We start from the raw sequence: 21,510 nt of genomic DNA, 5'->3' as shown, positions 1-21,510 counted from the left end.
TGAGCAGTTAAATGGGGGAAATCCTAAATATCTAAGCACTTTGAACCAAGAGTCAGAGAACAGTGGTAGCATACAACTACCTAACAGTAAATCAAATATATCATTTAAATCAGAGCATAGAATTTAATTTCCAAAGAGGCACTGCCTATTTAGCAACTGTAGAGAATTATAGTAGGCAGTCTCTAAGCTGGTTCCTGATGATCTCCACCTCCTCGTGCTCCTGCCTTTGTGTAATCCCCTCTTCTGGAGTGTGGGCTGTGTACATAGTGACTTTCTTATAACAACAAGAAATTGGCCGAAGTTGTATGATACTACTTCTGAGAATAGGTTACAAAAACACTCTTGCCAGCACTCTGCTCTCTCTTTTTTAGGAGGTACCTGGGATTGAACCCAGGGCCTTGTACATGGGAAGCAGGTGCTCAACCACTGGGCTACATCCACTCCCTTCCCTCTCTATCTCTGTCTCTCTTGCTTATTCTAATGAAACCAGCTGCTTTGTTGAGGGCTGCCCAATGGAGAGGACTATGGGGCAAGGAACTGAGGGAGGTCCCCAGCCAACACCTCACCAGATATTGAGGCCCTCAGTCCAGTGTCCACAAGGAACTGAATTGTGCCAAGGGCCACATGAGTGAGGTTGGAAGCAGGTTCAAGCTTCACGTGACTTCAGCGCCAGCCAACACCTTAGCTGCAGCCAGGGGGCCAACTAAGCCATCCAAGGGTCCTGGCCCACAGAGCTGTGTGGTGAAACTTGTTGTTCTGAGTCACGTTTTGGGGTGTTAGGCACAGTAGGCAACTAAAACAACGATGAGCAGAATCAGTTAAAGGACCTTGATTCAAGGCAAAAGGGTAATTACCACGGGTCTCAAAAAGCGCAGTCCTGTCCTTGGGACCGGTGAGGCTTCAGGATAATGACAATTACAGCTGGTCCTCCCCAACGTTATGTCCAGGCACTGGGCTAAGTCCTTTCCATACTCACCTCCCTTCTGCAGCCAGCACTGAGGTAGATGTTGGTGCCTATTGTGCTGAAAAGGAAACTGAGCTTCAGGGCGATGATGTTGCTCAAAGTTCTCCACCAAGTAAATGGCAAAACTGGTATTTGCTCCCCAAAGTTTTTTATTCTAAAGCTTTGTGAACTTAAACACAAAGTTATAGTATATCCCATGTATCTCCCACAATTCCTCAATTTTTTTTAAAAGGCAGAATTTTTTTTAAAGCTGTTTTATTCACGTATTCTCAAATCCATCCAAGGTCTACAACCAATGGCTTTTAGTATAATCACAGAATTGTGCATTCATCACCATAATCAATTTTAGAACATTTTCATCACTCCAAAAAGAAAAACTCCATGCCTCTTATTAATTACCTCGCAATTCCTCTATCCTTGCCCAGCCCTACATACCACTAATCTAATTCTGTCTATCTATATTTATTTATATTTACATTTTAAACAAAAGGAATCATGCCATATATAATGCTTTGAGTCTGGTTTCTTTCCCTTGGAATTTTTTTTAATTATTGTAATTTTTTAATTAGAGAAGCTGTAGGTTTACATAAAAGTCATGTAAAAAAATACAACCTTCCTATATACTACCCTATTATTGACACTGTGCATGGTGGGGTAGCTTTGTTTCAGTTGATGCAAGAACATTAAAACAGTACTGGTAACTGTAGTCCAGTTATCATTAGTTGTATTTTTTCTCATACACCACCCTATTATTAGCACCTTGTAATAGTGATGTACATTATAGTTCATAAAAGACATTCTTACATTTGTACTATTAACCACAGTCATCAAAAGATTGGCTTTGAAATGCATAATAATAAATTTCTGTAGATTTTCAGGGATTGTTTTATTGCCCATTTATTCTAAAATAAACGAGGCATTTTGGCATTTCAAATTAGCAACAAATATCAAATATTTAATTCCAGTGTGAATCTGTTTAGGAAAATGACCTGGTGAAAGCTTTTCTGGCACAGATAATTTCTACCTAAAGGAAAACAAGATCATTTTACAGCAGGAAAAAAACCTGGCCTCATTGAGTCCAACAAGTTTAAATATCACTTCAAAACTTTCAACCTCTATAATCCATTCTGCATCTGGCATTTTTGAAAGGTGGCAATAAGGAGCTACCCTACGGAGAGTTCTGGAAAATGTCAGGTTTCTCTTTCCAAGCATTGCATGAGTCACTGGTTTTGCAAAACACAGTGACGTGAAAGCACAGCAATGGATCAGACCATCGTTGGGAACTGCTCTTTCTGTAAGGGCTTCAGAAAAGTTTGTGCAGAGTTCCTAGAGCAGGACGGAGCCCAGGCTCATGTGAACCTGCCTGTCCTTGGCACGAGGATATCAAGGCATAATTTCAGGGCCTGGAAAAATCAACAGCGGCAGCAGCTAGTTCTTGTCTTCCCCTGGGAGAGAACTTAGCGGCCTTATTTCTAGCATTCTGTAGCCTACCAGGAGAAAATAATTACCACAAATACTGTCTACTTGATTGAAGGAACCACTTTTCTCTTGGAGACACTGTTACAGTAAAACACACAGGTTGATTTCCCGGTCCTTGTTTTATTACCAGTACCTTCTTTGGCTCCCTTTCAGTCCCCAGTGCCTTGGTTAAATGCAAGAGTTGAGAAGCTGCCAGTGTAAGTGGTAGTTAGTGTTCAGAAGTTTATAAGGTCTTTTTAAAAGTACACAAGTTTATAGAATGATATCATGGTGTTTTATTTTCCTCATCTTAGATTAGGAAAGATGGTTAAGTAAATGTGTCTGCGGATCTATACCTTCCCCGCTTTCTCACCACAGACCCTGCTCTGTGATCTTTTTGACCATCATCAAACCAAAACCAGCCCTAATTTATAAATACGAGCTGACATTTATTAAGTACTTTCCACATACCAGACACTATTCTAAGCACTTTATATGGATTATCTCATCTTGTCTTCATACCAACTTTATAAGGTTCTCAGGCCTGGGTGGGCAAGAGAATCTCCAGAAGTTGTTACATTTAGAAGCATTTACACCTTCTCATTAGTGATATTTTAATTTCTGGGCTGAAAATTCTATGTCTTATTCTATCCTTGCTCAACAGAACACTGTGTGGCAGCCTGAGATTATTTATGAATTCCAAAAAGAGAGATTATGTTTGCAACCTGGTCTGTTCCTCTGGGTCTGGAGCCCCTTTGATTATATTACATTCAGCTGAGAGGTCTTTGATTAAATTATGTTAATATTTGGGCTTTGATTTGACCCCATCAGTGAGGTAACTCAGTTTAAGTCCCCGTGCCCTTGGGGGGCTATATAAATGGGCACTCACTCAAGAAGACACAAAGAAGAGGACTGAACTTGGTCATTTTGGTCCTGCCATGTGATAGAAAGGAGAAGGTTCAAACAGCTAAAGCCCCGGGGAAAGCCGTCCCATTTGCCTGATAGTTTGCAGCTGAAGAGACCAGAGCCCTGAGGAGCTGAGCAGGCCTGGAAAGAAACAAGCCCTGCAGCCTACAGCTGAGATTGGAAGAAGCCCAAGGGGCCAAAAGGGGATGAGGAAGGCTGAACTCTCCCAGAGATCGGCATCCATCTTGCTTCAACACATGGCAACAGACTTTGGTGATATGGTACCTTGAGTTGGACTCTTTAGGGCCTTGTAACTGTAAGATTTAACACCAAATGAGTACCCTTTATAAAAGCCAACAGATTTCTGGTACTTTGCATCAAGACCTCTTTGCTGACTAATATACCTTGGAAGGGTATAAAAATGCCACCAAATGTTTGTAGCTGGGCCATGGATTAAAAATCATCCCTGAAAGATGTTGTCCAGAGAGAAAAGCACAGAAGCTGCAGATGTGCTGAGTCTGCCATCACTTCCTACTTAATAGATATGCAAATTTTAGATAAGTCAGTTTGTTTACACTCAAATCAACTGATCTATAAAATGAGGAAAATAACCGTGCTCCCACATGACTGCCTAGAGGATTAGGTCACGCCTTTCATAGCATAGTAAATGGCAGATTCTCAATCAATATCCACTGGGTGAATGGAGAGAGGATGGATGAGTGAATGTGCTTTCCACCTTTCCAACCTTATCTCCCGTCTTTCCTCTTCTTCCGCTACACTGACCTTGTTACTGTGTTCAAGACCTTTACAACCTGGTCTTGTGCCACCTGGTGCCCTCTTACCCCAGCTGATCACCTGGCTGCTTCTTTACTCATATCTCACCTTCTCAAAGAGAGCTTTTCCATACCATTTAAAATTGCCACTCCCTGACCCCAGTTACTCTCAGTCTTTATCCTGCTTTATTTTCTTCATAGCGCTAATCACTAGAGATAATTAATAAAGTACTCATCTATTTCTTTGCTGTCAGCTTTGTCCCCAAGAATGCCTGCTTCTAGGGAGTAGGGCTTTGTTGGTTCACCTGGATGCAAACTAAAAGGTAGTAACTGTTATTAATTCCACATTCCCTGGCCTTGCTCATTCATACCTGTGTGCTGGCACAAGTTTGAGGATTTGAGCATGCAAACTAGATGGAGGTCTTTTTCATTACTGGTGTTGATGGCTATCTTTGAAGAAATAGAGTGATCTAATTTAAAGGAAAGTAAGGATTCTTTAAAGGAAAGTGAGGATTCTTTTTCCCACATAAGTAGATACATATCTCAAAAAGGAAACCGTCTCTGAACTCAGTGGAGCAGATAACTGAGAAGAGTTTTACTGCCATTCCCATTTCATGATAACTCCAAAAAATACTGAAATTTTAACATGCTGTTTTGATTACTAGTTTATATAACAGTTGTATTAAGCTAATCCCAAAGCAGTATGTTCCAAAATGGTTATATGAGGACACAAAGCAGCGTATCAGGGAAATAGACCAACCATTATTTGGGCTGCTATCAGGAATCATTTCCATTGTCTTTCTGAAGACTTTCCAAACTCTTAAAGCCTAATATGGCTCAGGAAATCCAAGAGTTCAACATTCTCAGTAGAGTCAAAGCAAGGTCATCAAATGCAAGGACTTCATCCTTTATCTCAAGAGTACTTTCAAGGGCTTTGCTGAAATGTATTTGGTAATCAAAGCTGCCAAGGTAGTTGGGGAAAACATCAGCCTTAATACTTTCTCCACTTGTTTGAAGGCACCTGCTAAACTTTGTGTCTTAGGAGAATGAGAGTTGTAGACAATTCTTTACCTCAAAATAAAATAGCCATAGGCTTAAGGGGAACCAAGACAAACTCTTGACTGGCAACTGAATAGACATCCTCAGATTGCTTCCCAATTGCATAAATTTCTCTGGTATGGAGCATGAGCAAATTCTAATGGGAGTCCTAAATAATCAAGAAAAAACATAATTGTCAAAAAAGGAAACTCTGTTCTAACTTATTGCTGGTCTCCTCTACTAGTACAATTAGGAAAATTCTAGGGCAATTTAGAAAATGCAAGACACTTTTATTAGACAAAAGCAAAATAGTGATGAAATAAGTAGACCACAGTAAAATAAGGCTTAAGTTGTAAACACACTCTTGAAAAAATTAATAAATATCCTCATCAAAGGTAAATTTAAATGTTCACTATGTAGACCATAATATGAGAAAGGGACAATCAAAAGGGGGTAAACTAGAAACAAATCAATTAATAAATACTTGTTGAACCCCTTCCACGTACCCAGAAAAACCTGTGGGGTCTATAGGTATGTCTCTACTGAACTCAAAATACAATTGTAAAGAGAAACATATCCAGCAAATGCCAAGCAAGTTTAAGTACTACTGGCTGGAGAGGTTAGAGGAGTTGTTGAGGAAGGGAGGAGGTGAATAGTTAAAAGAGGGAGGGAGGAAAATATGGTAAAGAAAGAAAGGGGAGGTGGTGAGTAAGGGAATCTCTGCAGTTATGGCCTGTTCTTCACAGAGAAATTCAAATTTGTGATTACCTATGTGAATTGTGAGAAATGGTTGCAAAAACAAGAAGAGAGGAGAGGTGAGAGATAAGATAAATTAAAGAATGTGAGAAACACTGCTGTGAGTATCAGTAATATTTGGTGCCTACCACTAGGAGTTAGGAAAAATTTAGATACTGGGTGTGTGCTGATAACAGCAAACAATGTGCCATAAAGGAGTTCCTTTCAGTGCAGAAAAACTAGTCAATGGAAAAGACACACACTGTTGATTAAAGACCATCTTCAGGAAAGAAAGAGAAAGACAAAAGAAAAAGAAAATACGTGGGATTTCATAGTACAGATTCATATTTTTCTCCAAAAGCCACTATTTCTTTTTAGGCATATTATTGTCAAATTATTTCTTTATTAACTTCTTAAAATTTGACATTATTAAGATACACTTAGTATACATATTTTGAATATTTAATCAGTTTAAATTAATTGACTAATTTATTCACTAATAAAAAGTATGTTATAGCAAGTCAGGACCAAGAAGCTCCAGGGAGTCATTACCCCACAAAATCGTTGGACAGTTACCAAAACTGACAGAGCCATCCTCCTCAAAACTGTGGAAAGTAGTTTAAAGGTTTCAGTAAACCTCCCCCCACCTCCAGCATGGGACATGACTCCTGGGGATGAGCCTCCCTGGCACTGAGGGATTATTGCCAAGTGCCAACTAGCAATGCATTTGGAAAAAGACTTTGACCAAAAGAGAGAAATATTAAATACAAATGAGTTTTTATGGCTAAGAGATTTCAAAGTGAGTTGGGAGGTCATTCCACATATGCATGCCTCAGGAGGATCTCACTGACTGCTACAATAAACTACCTCAAGCACAGCTCCTCCTAAGGTCCCTAGGGACATCTAGACACTATAGGCAGGACAATCTCAGGAATTTGGAACCCTGCCAGTGGGACTTACTTTGGAATATATGTTCCCCAATGTAACAAAGTTAGACTCATTTATAATTTCCCCATAGATGGTTCTTCTGCCCCTTTTATTTGAACTTAAAATTAGCATTATACTCATTAAATGTATGTACCAGAGACTAAAATCATCAGTCTGTTCATATGCTGGATGAACCCTGAATCTCAGCAGTATTGCAGCCAACACCTACTCTCCAGATCATCAGACTTGCCCAGGACAACTAACAAAAGGATGATGGTGGACAAAGCCCATCCCCCCAAAAAACAGAGAATATCTAAAACTGCAAACAAGACAGTTCCATCCAACTGCCCCATGGAATCTAAGCCTCCTCTCAATCGGAAAGAGAGTGGGCATCTACATCCTAAACATCTCAAGTTGAGGAACGAACAAACATTATGAGGAAATGCAACTATGGAATAAAGTAGACTTATTATTATTCTAGCAGTGGAATATCATGTAGCATTTATATAAAAGCAGTGGTCACCAGAGGTTCTGAGGGGAGGGAGAGGGAAGAACAGGTGTAACATGAGACATCTGGGGGACATTGGAATTGTTCTAAATGACATTGCCATGATGGATGCAGGCCATTATACATTTTGTCAAAACCTATAAAAATGTGCACTGCAAAGTGTAAACCATGATGTACACTATTGACCATAGTTAGTAGTGATGCTTCAATATGTGTTCATCAATTGTAACACATGTACCACACTAGTGAAAGTTGTTGTTAATGGGGAAAGCATGGGGGTGGGTGGTATATGGAAATCCCACTCTATTTTTAATATATCATTTATGGAACCTAAAGCTTTTTTAAAAATAAAATTAAATTAAAAATTTTTTAATTTTTTAATGATAAAAGTTTTAGTAACTGGGAAAATGCCAAAACAAGAAAATGAAGGTTTTTTAAAAAAGCAGTAGAAGGTCTAGGCACCCTTGCTGGCCCTTCTCCCACCCACTCCCAGTGTGGAGTGAAGCCAGCCTGTACTCCCATTGTGGCTTTCTGGCCCCATTCCAGAAGTAGTAGAGTAATCCCTATATACACAATGGGGTTTTCTATGTCAGTGCTAATCTATTGGTGGCAGCCTGAATGACTGAACCAGGAAACACATCTGATTCACCCTCCCTCTCACAACTCGACCTGTTAGGCAGAAGCAGCCCTGTAGACAGTTGAAGCAGTGTTAAGAAACAATTAGGTCAAAGTGGTTTGAGGCAAAGGATTACCTGCATCAAGTCCAACAACAGAACACACAGGAGGGGGGAGAATGTCTATTTCATAAAGAATACCCTAGGGAGCATTCCAAAACATGTATACGGGGGAATGCCTAAGGCAAAAAGTAAACAGAAGATAAGACACAGGCTCAGGAAACTAGAAGAGGGCCCTGTCGTTCACATTTGCCATGGGCTGATCATCTTGAAAAGAGGGCTAAACTCTGAAGGAGAGCACCAGCCAGTGCAGAGGGAATTTGCAATGACTGTCTTTTTGCATTGGTTCCTTTGTTTTTCATTAGCCCTGGCACTCACAGAAATTTCTGTCATATCACTAGCTGGATACAAACTTAAGAAACAGATAGTTCAGGGAGCAAATCCCAGAGTTAAGACTTTTAAATAATAATTTTTTAAAAACTATACAGTGGTGCATCACAAGAATACAATACAAACAAAGAAACAGGAAATGTGGCCCATCCAAAGGAACAATATAAAAATCAAGACACCATAAAGAAGATATGACTTTGTTCATACCTAGCAAAGACTTTTTTAAAAAAGATCCTCAGTATGCTCAGGGAGATAAAGGAAAACAGAGAAAGGACATTCCCAATCAAAATTCCAATAAAATTCTTTTTTGAAGAAATGGAAAAGCCAATCATCAAATTTATATGGAAGGGGAAGGGGCCCCAAATAGCCAAAAAACACCTTGAAAAAAGAAGGACAACACTGGTGGATTCATATTTTCCAATTTTAAATCTTATTACAGGGTTACAGTAATCACAACAGCATGGTACTAACAAAAGGACGGAAATATAGGTCAATGGAATCAAATTGAGAGTTCAGAAATAAACCTTCACATCTAAGGCCAATTGATTACTTCTTTTTGACAAGAATGCTCAGTCCACTCAATGGGCAAAGAAAAGTCTCTTCAAGAAATGGTGCTGGGAAAACTGGATCTCCCATATGCAAAAGAAATGAAGGTGTACTCCTTCCTCATAATATTCAAAATGCATCAAAACCCTAAATATAAGAACCAAGCCTATAAAACTCCTAGAAGAAAACATAGAGAAGCATCTTTAGGACATTTTGGGGGCAATGGTTTCTTAGACTTCACACCAACAGCAAGAGCAACAACAACAAAATAGATGAACAGCACATCATCAAAAATTAGGACCATTTGCATCAAAGGACTTCTTCAGGAAAGTGAAAAGACAACCTACAGAAAGGGAGAAAAGATTTGGAAACCACATGTCGGGGAAGTGTTTAATCTCCGAAATACATAAAGAAATTCTACAACTCTTCAACAAAAAGACAAAAAAGCCAACTATAAAATAAGCAAAAGAAATGATAGGCATTTCTCCAAAGATACACAAATGGCCAGTAAACATATAAAAAGATGCTCAACATCATTAGCCAGTAGAGAAATGCAAATCAAAACCACAATGAGATACCATTCCACCCTACTAAAATGGCTACTATTAAAAACTGGAAAATTACTAATGCTGGAGAGGATGTGGAGAAACAGGAACCCTCATTTATTACTGGTAGATACGTAAATGGTACAGCCACTGCAGAAGACAGTTTGGCAGTTCCTCAGAAAATTAAATGTTAGAGAAAATTACAAGTGATAGAGAAGATGTAGAAAAATAGGAACACTCGTTCCACTGTTGGTGGGAATGTTAGAAGGTACACCTGTATGGAAAACAGTATGGTGGTTCCTCAGAAAGTAGAGAATTACTATATGACCTGGCAATCCCACGTCTAGGCATAAACTGAATAGACTTGAAAGAAGGAACTGGAACAGATATCTGTACACCTTTGTCATAGTGGCTATATGCGCAATTGTGAAAAGATGGAAGCAATCCAAATATCCATCAACAAATGAATGGATAAAGTGTGGTATATACATACAATGGAATATTACTCAGCCTTATAAAGGAAAAAAATTCTGAAACATGCAACAACACTGATGGACCATGAAAAAATCATGCTGAGTGAAATAAGCTCGACACAAAAGGACAAATATCGTATGATTTCAATGATATGAAATAATTAGAATAAGCAAATTTATAGTCAGAAACTAGAATACAGGTTACCTGGGGCCAGTGTAGGGGCAGGGAATAGGGAGTTGAAGCCTAATTAGTACAGAATTTCTGTTGGAAGTGATGGATGGTGGTGATGGTAGCACAACACTGTGAATTATGTATTTGAATGTGATTAAAGGGGAAATTTTTGGTTGTGTATTATATTAGAATAAATATTTTTTAAAACTTCAGGACTGCACAATATGGTGCTCTTTAATATACAACTATGGACTCTAGTTAATAGTACAATTATAGTAATATTGTTTTTTATCAGTTGTAATGAAGGTACCCCACTAACACAAAGTTTTAATAAAAGTGTAAACTGTGTTGGGTGGTATATATGGGGAGTCAGTTTTCTGCATGATTTTTCTGTAAACCTAAAACTTCTCTAATAAATTTTTTAAGTGTGACATAACATCATTTCAAAATGAGGCAAAACTGGACTTAAAACTAAATATTTGGAAGAATATAACTCATTAGAAAAAAATAATCCTTTACTGCAATATAGCAAAAGAACAGAATTTTCACAAGATTCAGTTAGATTTATATGCTGCAAAATCTCTCATTTCTCCTCAGCAGTTCACTTCTCCTCAGTCTGATTTTTCTGCTTTCTCTGGGACCACTGTAAGTATCTCGGCTGCCTCTGACTGGCCCCCCCCCCCCCATACCGCCTCACAACATTCCTTTTGGATTATTTGTACATTGCCCACTGCCACTATTGGTCCCAGACTTCAGTCCCCACTAATTAACCTAACAGCTTCCCATGGCCCACCCTGCCCATCAGAGAACTTTAGACCCAAGGAGACTCCAAGGCAGACATGCGCTCTCAGAGCCAGCCTCCCTTTGCTTCCAGATGAGTCTTCTGAAGCAGGCTCGGGTGGTCTTGTTCTCTGACTCGAGTCTCTCCACGGCTCACCACCCCTCCCGCAGACCATCCATTCTCCTCCGTGGAGCTTTTAAGGCTGCCTGTGCATTTTGTATGGTACCAACCGACCATTTCAACCTTACCTATTCCATTCATTGATTTAAAAATTTTGGGGGGGAAACGGACTTGGCCCTATGGATAGGGCGTCCACCTACCACATGGGAGGTCTGCAGTTCAAACCCCAGGCCTCCTTGACCCGTGTGGAGCTGGCCCATGCACAGTGCTGATGTGTGCAAGGAGTGCCGTGCCACAAGGGGCGTCCCGAGCGTAGGGGAGCCCCACGCGCAAGGAGTGCGCCCCATAAGGAGAGCCGCCAGGTGCGAAATAAAGTGCAGCCTGCCCAGGAATGGCACGGCACACACAGAGAGCTGACACAGCAAGATGACGCAACAAAAAGAAACACAGACTCCTGGTGCCGCTGATAAGGATAGAAGCGGACACAGAAGAACACACAGGGAATGGACACAGAGAGCAGACAACTGGGAGCAGACGGGGAGAGAAATTAAAAAAAAAAAAAACTTAAAAAAATTTTTTTTAGTAACCTACAGATTCAGGGTGCAAAGATATTCAGGACACAGCCCTGCCCTCTGGCAGCCTTCAGGGTCCTGGGGAGCGAGGGGAGGAAAGTGCACGCATAACCCACTAAGTGCCGAGCAGGGGCAGAGCCTTCGAGGCCCGAGCCTGCCTCTGGCTGCGTCCTCAGGGCTAAATGAGCGAGCTTCTGCGACTAAAACGTGGCCCGTTCTTGTCCCGACTCCATGGCTCTCTTCATGCCGCCCTCGGTGGAATGTTTTCTCTCTGCACGGCTGCATGTCCCAAATATATCCAGACTTTCAAAGGCGAAATCAGATGCCAAACAAATTCATGACGCTTTCCTTAGTGCCCGGTCTTAAATACCTCTCGTCTGAATTCTTTCCCTTGGCGCTTCAGCTGTATTTCCTTTCTGTTCTCATCACGCGCTTGCACTAGAGTTTATCATCCATGCCTTACCTGTCTTATTAAACCGGCCTGCCTCGTAGGAGCAGCAACTGTGATTTATATTTTATATATTTGTATATCTCTAGATTTATCAACCTTAAAAAAAAAATCCTTCCCAAATAGGTATTCAGGAATGCTCCCCAAGCTAAAATCACAGCTAATAAATAGTATACAAAACACGAAGTGCCAACTAGAACAAGGAGCCCTCAGATTTGCGGCAAACTACGAAAATTCCTGCATACATGAAGAACAGTAGAGCGATGTCACCACCAGGCTTGGAGCACAAAGCATGTCTAGCCGGGGGGGGGGGGGGGGGGGGGGGGAATGCTTTCCCTTCTTTACAGCTAATATTAGATCTTGCAGCAATTAAGTGAACACACTGTTTATTCTCCATACACTTTAAGCCCTGAGTCTTGGAAAATACATGAAATTTCCAAGAATTAAAGTTTCCATTAATTCAAGTGCCAAAATCACCGGGCTTGACCTGAGAGAGAGAAAGCACATTTGTCTCCACTGGCTCCTTTTCAAAAAGCTATAGGCAGATCTGGACTGTGGAACCTTCCCGTTTTATCAGGGAACTGCTCTGTTTTATCGCACAGCCTAGACAAGACCGAGAAGCTGCAGCCTTCCCGAGAGCCCCCGCCTCTGACGGCGGCTGCAGCCGGACAGTCCACGCGGGGGGTGAACTTTCTTTACGGGAAGAGACCGCAGGGCTTTCCACTGTCGTTGCTTTTGCTGCGGTGGGTGCGTGTTTAATTCCCGAGAACTGGCTGTGACAGGTGAATTTAACAGCTTACCCTATGGGAGGCAGAACACCTGCCACCGGTGTCGCCGCCCCTAGACAGAAATTCAGCTGAATAACTGAGTGTGGCTTGAGTGCCTCGCAGGAAAATCTCCCCGGGTCTGGTTTGATTCAATGTGCAAAAAAGAAAAAAAAAAAAAATCTGATCCAGCCCAGTTATCTATGCAGACGCCCCAAAAGTCATCATAATAAAGGACAAAAAATAATAAAGTCTCTTTACGTCAGTGCACTTGGACTCGCAGTTCTCTCCCAGAGCAGCGAGCCTTTTAAAGACGTGCGTGTCCCCTGGTGACGGGGGTCGCGGCCCGGGCCCCGCCCTCCTCCCCGGGCGCCCCCCCGCCCCCTGGGCGCCCCTCCCTCCGCCGCCCCGCCGCGCCCCAGAAGCTGCTGGGGCGCCCACCCACCCGCACGCCCCCGCGCGAGCCCCGCCGCGGCGCCGAGGGGGCACGGGTCCAAGCCGGGGCGGGCGCTTGGCCGGCGGGGGCAGCGCCCCCCCACCTGCTCCCCTCCCCCCGGCCCTCCCCCGCCCCCTGCGCCCGCCGCCCTCCCCGCGCGCTCCCCGCGGTCAGCGCCACTTGCCCCTGCGCCTTCCGTGACTCTCCTCCGCAGGCCACTGGGCCCGGGGCTCGGTCCCTCCGGCCCCGCAGCGGCCGCCGCAGCCCGGCGCGCGGGATGGCCGAGCCGGGGACCCGCCCGCCGCCCCCCGGCCCGCGCGGGGAGGTCCCGCCGCCGCGCCCGCCGCCCGGAGCGTGTAAGTGTCCAGGCAGCGCCCGCGCAGGGGAGCGGGGGGCTTGCCCCGGGCCAGCGGGGGCTCGAGGGGGCCAGGGCTCAGCCAGGGGACTCTCGGGGGCCGCGGCCCTGGACGCGATCTGCAGGTGGCGGTCCAGGGTCGCCCTGCACTTGGTGGGTTGGAGCCCTTCCTTAGAAAAAGTTTTCCATTTATAATAGTATGAGTTGCGTGGGAAACGCTTTGGCTTTTTTTCTTTTAATTTAAAAATGCAACTCCTCCTGCTTCCCCATTTAACATAATTCTTCCTAATTCTCAAGGTCGGTGGCGCAGTATTTATTATTATTTTGTCAGACGGCACTAACCAGAGCGAGAGGGCAAGGCCTTTTCTTCGCCTGCTTCTAAAAGTCACGCGGGACGAAGTTTCGCCCTTGACTTTGCACCCTGCTCCAGCATGGGGATGCCCTAAGAAGTGGGTACCGAGGCCCTGCGTGGTGGGACCCTTGCGCTGGTCCGCGGACGCGGTGGGTTTTAGGGACTGGGCTCTGAGCCTGCTGTATACACGAAGGCTCTTGGGGCGTCTGTCCCGACGTGCTCCGGATGACACGGGAATTGCAGCGGTGGCCCTGATTGGCGCCAGGCCGTTGATGGGGGACCCCAGAACTCCAACAAGGAGCTGGGTCCGGGTTGAGCCGAGTGAAATCCACACCCCGGCTTGGCTCGCCCCGGGGCGCGCACGGCCCCGGGCTGCGGCGGGCAGGGAGTGCGCGCCCTCTGAACCCGGTTTTGCTCGTTCCCCCGCGCAGGAGGACGCGGCTCGGCGCTGCCCGCGGCCGGGGGCTGGGCTGGCTATGGTGACGGCGCGATGTTGGCGAGAAAGAGCATCATCCCCGAGGAGTATGTGCTGGCGCGCATCGCCGCCGAGAACCTGCGCAAGCCGCGCGTCCGCGACCGGCTGCCCCGCGCCCGCTTCATCGCCAAGAACGGGGCGTGCAACCTGGCGCACAAGAACATCCGCGAGCAGGGCCGCTTCCTGCAGGACATCTTCACCACGCTGGTCGACCTCAAGTGGCGCCACACGCTGGTCATCTTCACCATGTCCTTCCTCTGCAGCTGGCTGCTCTTCGCCATCATGTGGTGGCTGGTGGCCTTTGCCCACGGGGACATCTACGCGTACATGGAGAAAGGTGGGCTGGAGAGAAGTGGTTTGGAGTCCGCCGTGTGTGTGACTAACGTCAGGTAAGAGAGCAGGGGGACGAGGCCGGCTGAAAGTGGTCGAGAGCGGACACTGAGCTGCCCTTTCTCCTCTCCCTCTATTTTGTCCAGCCTTCCCGAACAAACACACATACACGCCAACCAAAAAATTAAAAAAATCTTTTTTTAGGCAGCTTTACGGATGATGCAGCTCTGAAAATGGGGAGCGTCAATCCCCTGGGCTAGACTTGAAAAATTCGTGGCTGTTCTCTTTACAAAGGTTGTGGTTCTAGAGGATTCCACGGAATGTTGTGCTTAGAAAAAAGCCCACATGTAGTTTTCAGTATGAAAAGCTGCTGTTCATAGTTCGGGGGTCCACAAATAAATATCTCTGATCAAAAAAGCTATTACACAAATATTAGTAGTGTTTTCCCATGGCTTATCTTAATATAACATTTTCAGAAATACTGAGAAAAAATGAGATGGCACTGTTGGAGAGAGGTCAATTAAAAATCTACTGAAAATGAAATAACTGAAGTAAACATAAACCTTTCTTTAGTAAGATCACTTAACACAGCTGATTGCCTGCATTGGAATGCAAGATTACAAGTTACAGTAAGACCCAGAACCATAAAACAATTCATTTTAATAGAAATTAGTCCAAAATTTTTATGGAAGGGATTCTACAGAAGCGTCTTCTTTCAAAGTCTTGATAGAACAGGAACAAAACAGTTTGCTAGATTACCTAATGTTTGCTTCTTTTTTCTTATTCATAAGGATTTCAGAGATCAGTAGAGTGGATTTGTATTCAGTGATTCTCTCCTCATATTTTCAGATGGCCTAAGGACATTGAGTTTGGGGTGATTTGTATTTGTTCCGTTTAAAAATGAAGTTAACGTGTATAAATTGCAAAAAAAAAATTCACTCTGCAGTGAAACCATGCAATAATGGACATTTTCTTAGGACATTGTCTGAATAATATTCCAAATTCACATCCTGCACAAAGCAAAGAAACTCGAACCAGCCCCATACAGCCCGGGACTGTAAAGAAAACGAGCTGTGCTGACTCTGCCTGGGGACATTAGCACTCCACTGCAGAAGGCAGAAGGCCGGCAGTGGACTTGCCGGGCCTTCTCTTTCCTAAGTTACGGTGGGGCTCGCGTGTCACCGAAGGACGTAGCAACTGAGTGCAGAGACAGCACCCCACAGGCTTCAGCTCAGGTTTTCAGAGAAACTATATTGAAAGGATCTGTTGCTTTACCATTGACAAGATACTATTTTCTTTTCAACACTAACTTTTATCTCAAGTGGCAATCTAGATGAAAAATGTGGGCCATCATTAGTGCACTAGATAGAAAGGAAACAAAATACTGTGTGCAACAGGTATGTAAAGGTCAAAATTATTTTCTACAATATCTCTCTTTAAGAAATGTATTGGCACTAATAATGGTGAGTCATATTCCTATCAAGAAACGACACCCATAAAAAGATTAAAGGAACTAAAATGGTAAGCCTTGAAATTAAAAGCAGATTTTCAGAAGACGAATGTATTGTCTTTTCCATGAAAATGAAGTCATTAAGCAATTTTTAAAGAGCTGTCATTAAAAGTATTATCTTTTCAGTGGTTTTTTAAAAAAAGGAATTCGTTAGCTATTAAAAGCCATTTTCCTGGTAGCTCTTATTTTTCATGTACGATGTTGTCTGAAACATGTTCCTTCCTCTGATGTATTCCTGCTGGTGTGAATATTAGGTCGACTCTGACAAATGGTCCCGAAAATACAACTGAACGAAGTTGATCTTATCAGCATAACAATTTTAGTAATTTAAATTGCATTTCCTACATAAGGAAAATTTTGACATCTTTTAAGTTTGTTCTATTCTTAGTGATTTTATTTTCATGGTATGGTGCCGTTTATACTTTAATTTCAGCATACGATTTAATGATACTAAAAAATTCCACCAAAAATATAGAAACAAAAAAAAAATCACTTCCCTTCCAAAGAGGGGTTAAAATATGACTAATCATGATTCTAATTCTTTGCATTCCATTTCTTTTCTTAAGTCCAATGTCCTATTGCATTGTCAGAATCATTTTTTTTTCCCAGTGGTCACTCACCAGTATTTCTGAAAAATGTTTTACCACTCTCATTTTAGGGTAGCTTATTTCCCCTTCATGTTGATTACATTCTAATATGAGTCTGAAAAGAAGCCAGGATATTTCCCCTTTCTCTTATCATTTTTTAGCAAAGCAAAAGAGCAGCTAAACATTTTCATCTGTCAAGGTTGTTTAGTATGGCAGGTGTCATTTAAAGGCTGGGTCTTGACCATGTGATGTTTAGAACTGAATTCTTTCATACAATAAAATGTATATGAAATATGGCACATGAATATCTCAAGCCATTAAAATGAAACATTTGTGCGCATTCATCATCAGACTGTTCCCTGAAGTATGAATATGTAATTAGAAATCAATGTTGTGCCCCATTTCCTCCTTTGGGATCCATTCCTGTTCTTGGCCGTGTTTTTGGACTGTGCAAGATGTTTCGTGTAGCTAGTGCAGGAAGGAATCAATGTGGTTTTCCATGAATCCTTATGAAAATAAACAAGGGGGAAAAAAAGGCAGCTGTCACACTCTGCTTTAAAGGTACTCAAAAGCATCATCTGCGCCTGTTTGCTTGCCCTGCATAGATTAAGAACTCAGATGTTTAAAATTCTTTGCTCACTCACTCATTGGGTGTGGCATGAATGCATGCTCTCTTTTGGTGACATATTTGACAGCTGGCCTATGAGTGGCTTGTCTTCTGTAAAATTAGAGAAGCTTGACATTGAGGGTGTGGGGAGGAAGACTGGACCAACAGCATTTCCATTAAGAAGCTGCAGCAGTGTCGGAAACGTAGTAAGGGAATCAGTTAATGATAACAATGATCAAATATGGTACTGCTCACCCAGAGGGTGAATCAGAATTACAGAAAGAGGCTTCCCAGGTCCCACCTGAGCACACCAAGTCACTCCCAATGCTCTGAGCTTCCCAAGGAACTCCTGACACTTTCGGCCCTTCTCTTTGACTCTTTCAGAGCCCTAGAATTGGGAGGATTTGGGTTCTTATTAATTATACGATCTTGACACAGTCATTTACTAATCTCTGCCTGAAATTCTTCCTTTAGCAGCTTCAGTATTCTCTAGCTCACTTCGAGGGCAAAATGAGACAATCTGCAAGAAAACACACACTTTTCTTTCCCAAGGACAGTATTTTATTATTTAAAATACTAGTATTTTTGAACAATGTGTTTTGTACCACTTTGTAGTGGCTACATAATCTGCCCAATAAGAGTTAGTTAGTGGATAGGATTTTTAACAGTTATAAATAATGAAAAGTTCACTCATTACTCAGAACCTTCAATATGACTAAAATCATTTAAACACAAATATACAAGACTAAGTGCCCTTTGGTAAAATCTCTGTATTATGGATTTTTATTTAGATTAACAAATAATTTTTCAGTCCAGTGATGCAAATGCCATTAGGTTTCTGTACTTCACAGGAACAGACATGATTTGCTTTTCCTTCGTGGTTCTTTCTACCAGGAAGATGTATATTAGTTTATTGTATTAGTGCTTTCAAATGAGTAGGCCCATTACTTAATGACCTAGAAACCACTAACAGAATTAACCTCTGCAAGTCTAAAGGTAGTGGCCATACGGGGCTGGGGGGAAAGTGCTTGTGCTTATAATTGGACATCTGGCAAGCTAAATTGGCCAGGATTTCTAAAAGCACTGGATCGCCTTGAAGGGAAGAAACTGAAATACTGCTCTTGGCATGCTCCTCCGGGATTCAGAATTGGACCTGATGGTGCTGTTTCCCAATGTCCTTCCTTCCAGGTCGTTCACCTCTGCTTTCCTCTTCTCCATCGAGGTTCAAGTGACTATTGGCTTTGGAGGGAGGATGATGACAGAGGAGTGCCCTCTGGCCATCACCGTTCTGATCCTCCAGAACATTGTGGGGTTAATCATCAACGCGGTCATGCTGGGCTGCATTTTCATGAAGACGGCGCAGGCCCACCGCAGGGCGGAGACTCTGATCTTCAGCCGCCACGCCGTGATCGCCGTCCGCAACGGCAGGCTGTGCTTCATGTTCCGAGTGGGCGACCTGAGGAAGAGCATGATCATCAGCGCCTCGGTGCGCATCCAGGTGGTCAAGAAGACGACCACGCCCGAAGGGGAGGTGGTGCCCATTCACCAGCTGGACATCCCTGTGGACAACCCCCTCGAGAGCAATAACATCTTCCTGGTGGCCCCTCTGATCATCTGCCACGTGATCGACAAGCGCAGCCCCCTGTATGACATCTCGGCCTCTGACATCGGCGACCAAGACCTGGAGGTCATCGTCATCCTGGAAGGCGTGGTGGAGACGACGGGCATCACCACCCAAGCGAGGACCTCCTACATCGCCGAGGAGATCCAGTGGGGCCACCGGTTTGTGTCGATTGTGACCGAGGAGGAAGGCGTGTACTCGGTGGATTACTCCAAATTTGGCAACACGGTCAAAGTGGCGGCTCCGCGGTGCAGTGCCCGCGAGCTGGACGAGAAGCCTTCCATCCTCATCCAGACTCTCCAGAAGAGCGAGCTGTCCCACCAGAATTCCCTGAGGAAGCGCAACTCCATGCGGAGAAACAACTCCATGAGGAGGAACAACTCGATCCGAAGAAACAACTCCTCTCTCATTGTGCCCAAGGTACAATTTATGACTCCAGAAGGAAATCAGAACACATCGGAGTCGTGACAGCAAGACGCCCCCAGAGTCTTCCATCGAGTTTCGAAAGTTCACCTTGGGCACCCTTGGAGTGAACCAGGGCTGGAACAGAATAATTTGTCCTACATTTTAATGCACTACATGATACTCACCTTCAGCACTTTCTGTATAAATAAACTGTAACACATAAGCACGAGAGAATCGTGCTCACCGTTGTTTCCTATACGCAGTCTTTGCTGGGATGTGCGTCGGTTATGTAGAGGACACCATATTCTCCCGTATCTTTCCATTCGAAACACAAGAGTTCCATTAACAGTATTCTTAGCATTAATACTAATAGACCTTGAATAGCAAGCGTTGGCCAAGGAGTGATTCTGTTTAAAATGCTTAGTGGATAAAACCACAGATCTCCGTTTCTGTTGTTCACGCTGGAAAGGCAAAGAGAATAGGAAGGGGGGGAAATCGTGTCATTAACAGCTTCTGTATTTCAACCACTGGGCCACCTTCTCCTTTCTCCACCATAGTGCCCCTGGTACAGCTGCCTGGGAAGCAGCGGGAGGGCAAACCTCCTTAGCTCCCACTGCTTGTCGGCGGCTCCTCTTTGCCCACCTGGCTGCTGCTTCCTGGCTCCCGGTCCTGCCCGTGGCAGCCCGTGGGGGCACCTGGGCAGGGAGTCTTTGCAGAGTGAAGGGGTGGCGGGGAAGGTAAGAACATTCCTGTCTCGTCTAGGACCGGGTTCCCCACGGTGACAGTTGCTTCCTGCAGCAGTTCACTCCTTAAGAGTTCCCAGAGCGGGAGCGGAGGTGGCTCAAGCAGTTGAGCACCTGCTTCCCACATGCAGGGTCCCTGGTTTGGTCCCCGGTGCCTCCTTAAAAAAAAAATTTTTTTTTTAATTCCCAAAGGGAAATACGGTATTGAATGTTTTATTAAAAGATTTAATTTGTATTCACTGTAGTTTGCAGAGTTCTCTTGCACAAAATCATCCCTAGCTAACACTCGAGAAAAATTATTTTCAGAGGCGTGTGAAAGAGAGTTCATACAACCCAAAGGGAGAGCACCCCTTTCCGAGATTCCTCTCTCTGAACATCTCTCTCTTTCTGAGATCTGTTGCTCTGAGAGAACTACATTTTTGTTTTGTTCTTATTTCATTTCATTCCAGGGTTTTAAGCCTCCTCTTAGATTTCCCACCTGAGCCTGATGTATCGCAGACATCCTGCAATCTTTTCTCCATTGACTCTCCCCCTCCCGGCTTCTTACTTCCTTCCCTCACAGTTCCTTCCCTCGTGGTGACCTCAGGCCTGGCGTGTATAGATTCGGTATTATCTCAATTGCTAAGGTGAGATTTTTCTATCAAAGCTTCACTGAATCACCATAGCTTCTGCTTCTGCAAGGAAAGGATAGGTGGAAGGAGAAGTAGTAAGTTAGAAACGCTAGTGGCTCTCTTCCTGCATGTCACATTAGCAAGCTGAGCTCTTGTAGCCCCTCACAGAGTTTTCAGGGTTTGTTTTTACTTTTACTTCAATTATGAACACTGCAATAGGCCGACGATGTCCACTTCTTGTCTTAAACAGAAGACTCCCGATTCTAACCAGGTGAATGGAAATCATTTATCAAGTTAATGAGAGAGTTAACCATTCCTAATAAAGGTCCATCCATCCTTTGGACTCCACAGATATCAAACAGGTACTTAAAGCTCCATTTGTATTTCCAAGAAGCACTGAAAACGTGAGTGCCTTCACTCACACTCACGAAACCTATTTTGCCCCCCACCCCAAGGTTTTCTGCTGATCATTCAGGTCGCAACCTGGGAGTCATACCTGATACCACTCTCTTTCACACCTCACACCCCCTCCACTAGCAAAACCTGTTGACTCTGCCTTCAAAATAAACCAGGGTGTGACCAGTTCTCTCCAGCTCCCCCACCTCCTCCCCTGTCCAAGCAGGGCTGCTCATCTCAGCACCCAGCAGCGATGCAGCCGTACCGACTGTCAGAACGTGGCCACCT

General features: G+C 43.8%; 1 protein-coding gene across 1 annotated transcript; it reads left to right on the top strand.

Annotated features, from left to right (window-relative positions):
- The first annotated feature begins 13,292 nt into the window (after positions 1–13,292).
- KCNJ8 (potassium inwardly rectifying channel subfamily J member 8) lies at positions 13,293–20,450 on the top strand. The gene is made up of 3 exons (XM_004448660.5): positions 13,293–13,586; positions 14,369–14,801; positions 18,635–20,450. The coding sequence occupies exons 2-3, from the start codon at positions 14,428–14,430 to the stop codon at positions 19,533–19,535; spliced, it is 1,275 nt and encodes a 424-aa protein (XP_004448717.2). The 5' UTR covers positions 13,293–13,586; positions 14,369–14,427; the 3' UTR covers positions 19,536–20,450.
- Positions 20,451–21,510: the final 1,060 nt, after the last annotated feature.

Source organism: Dasypus novemcinctus, chromosome 20 (assembly GCF_030445035.2).
Source record: "Dasypus novemcinctus isolate mDasNov1 chromosome 20, mDasNov1.1.hap2, whole genome shotgun sequence".
NCBI classification, from domain to species: Eukaryota; Metazoa; Chordata; class Mammalia; order Cingulata; family Dasypodidae; genus Dasypus; species Dasypus novemcinctus.
Note: the sequence above shows the minus strand (reverse complement) of the source record. Positions and strands in the feature narration are given on the sequence as shown.

Excerpts from the sequence above, each read along its gene's own strand:
- KCNJ8 (XM_004448660.5), top strand. The coding sequence starts at position 14,428 with ATGTTGGCGAGAAAGAGCATCATCCCCGAGGAGTATGTGCTGGCGCGC. Across the intron at positions 14,802-18,634 it reads GTGTGTGTGACTAACGTCAG|GTCGTTCACCTCTGCTTTCC; the intron begins GTAAGAGAGCAG and ends CCTTCCTTCCAG.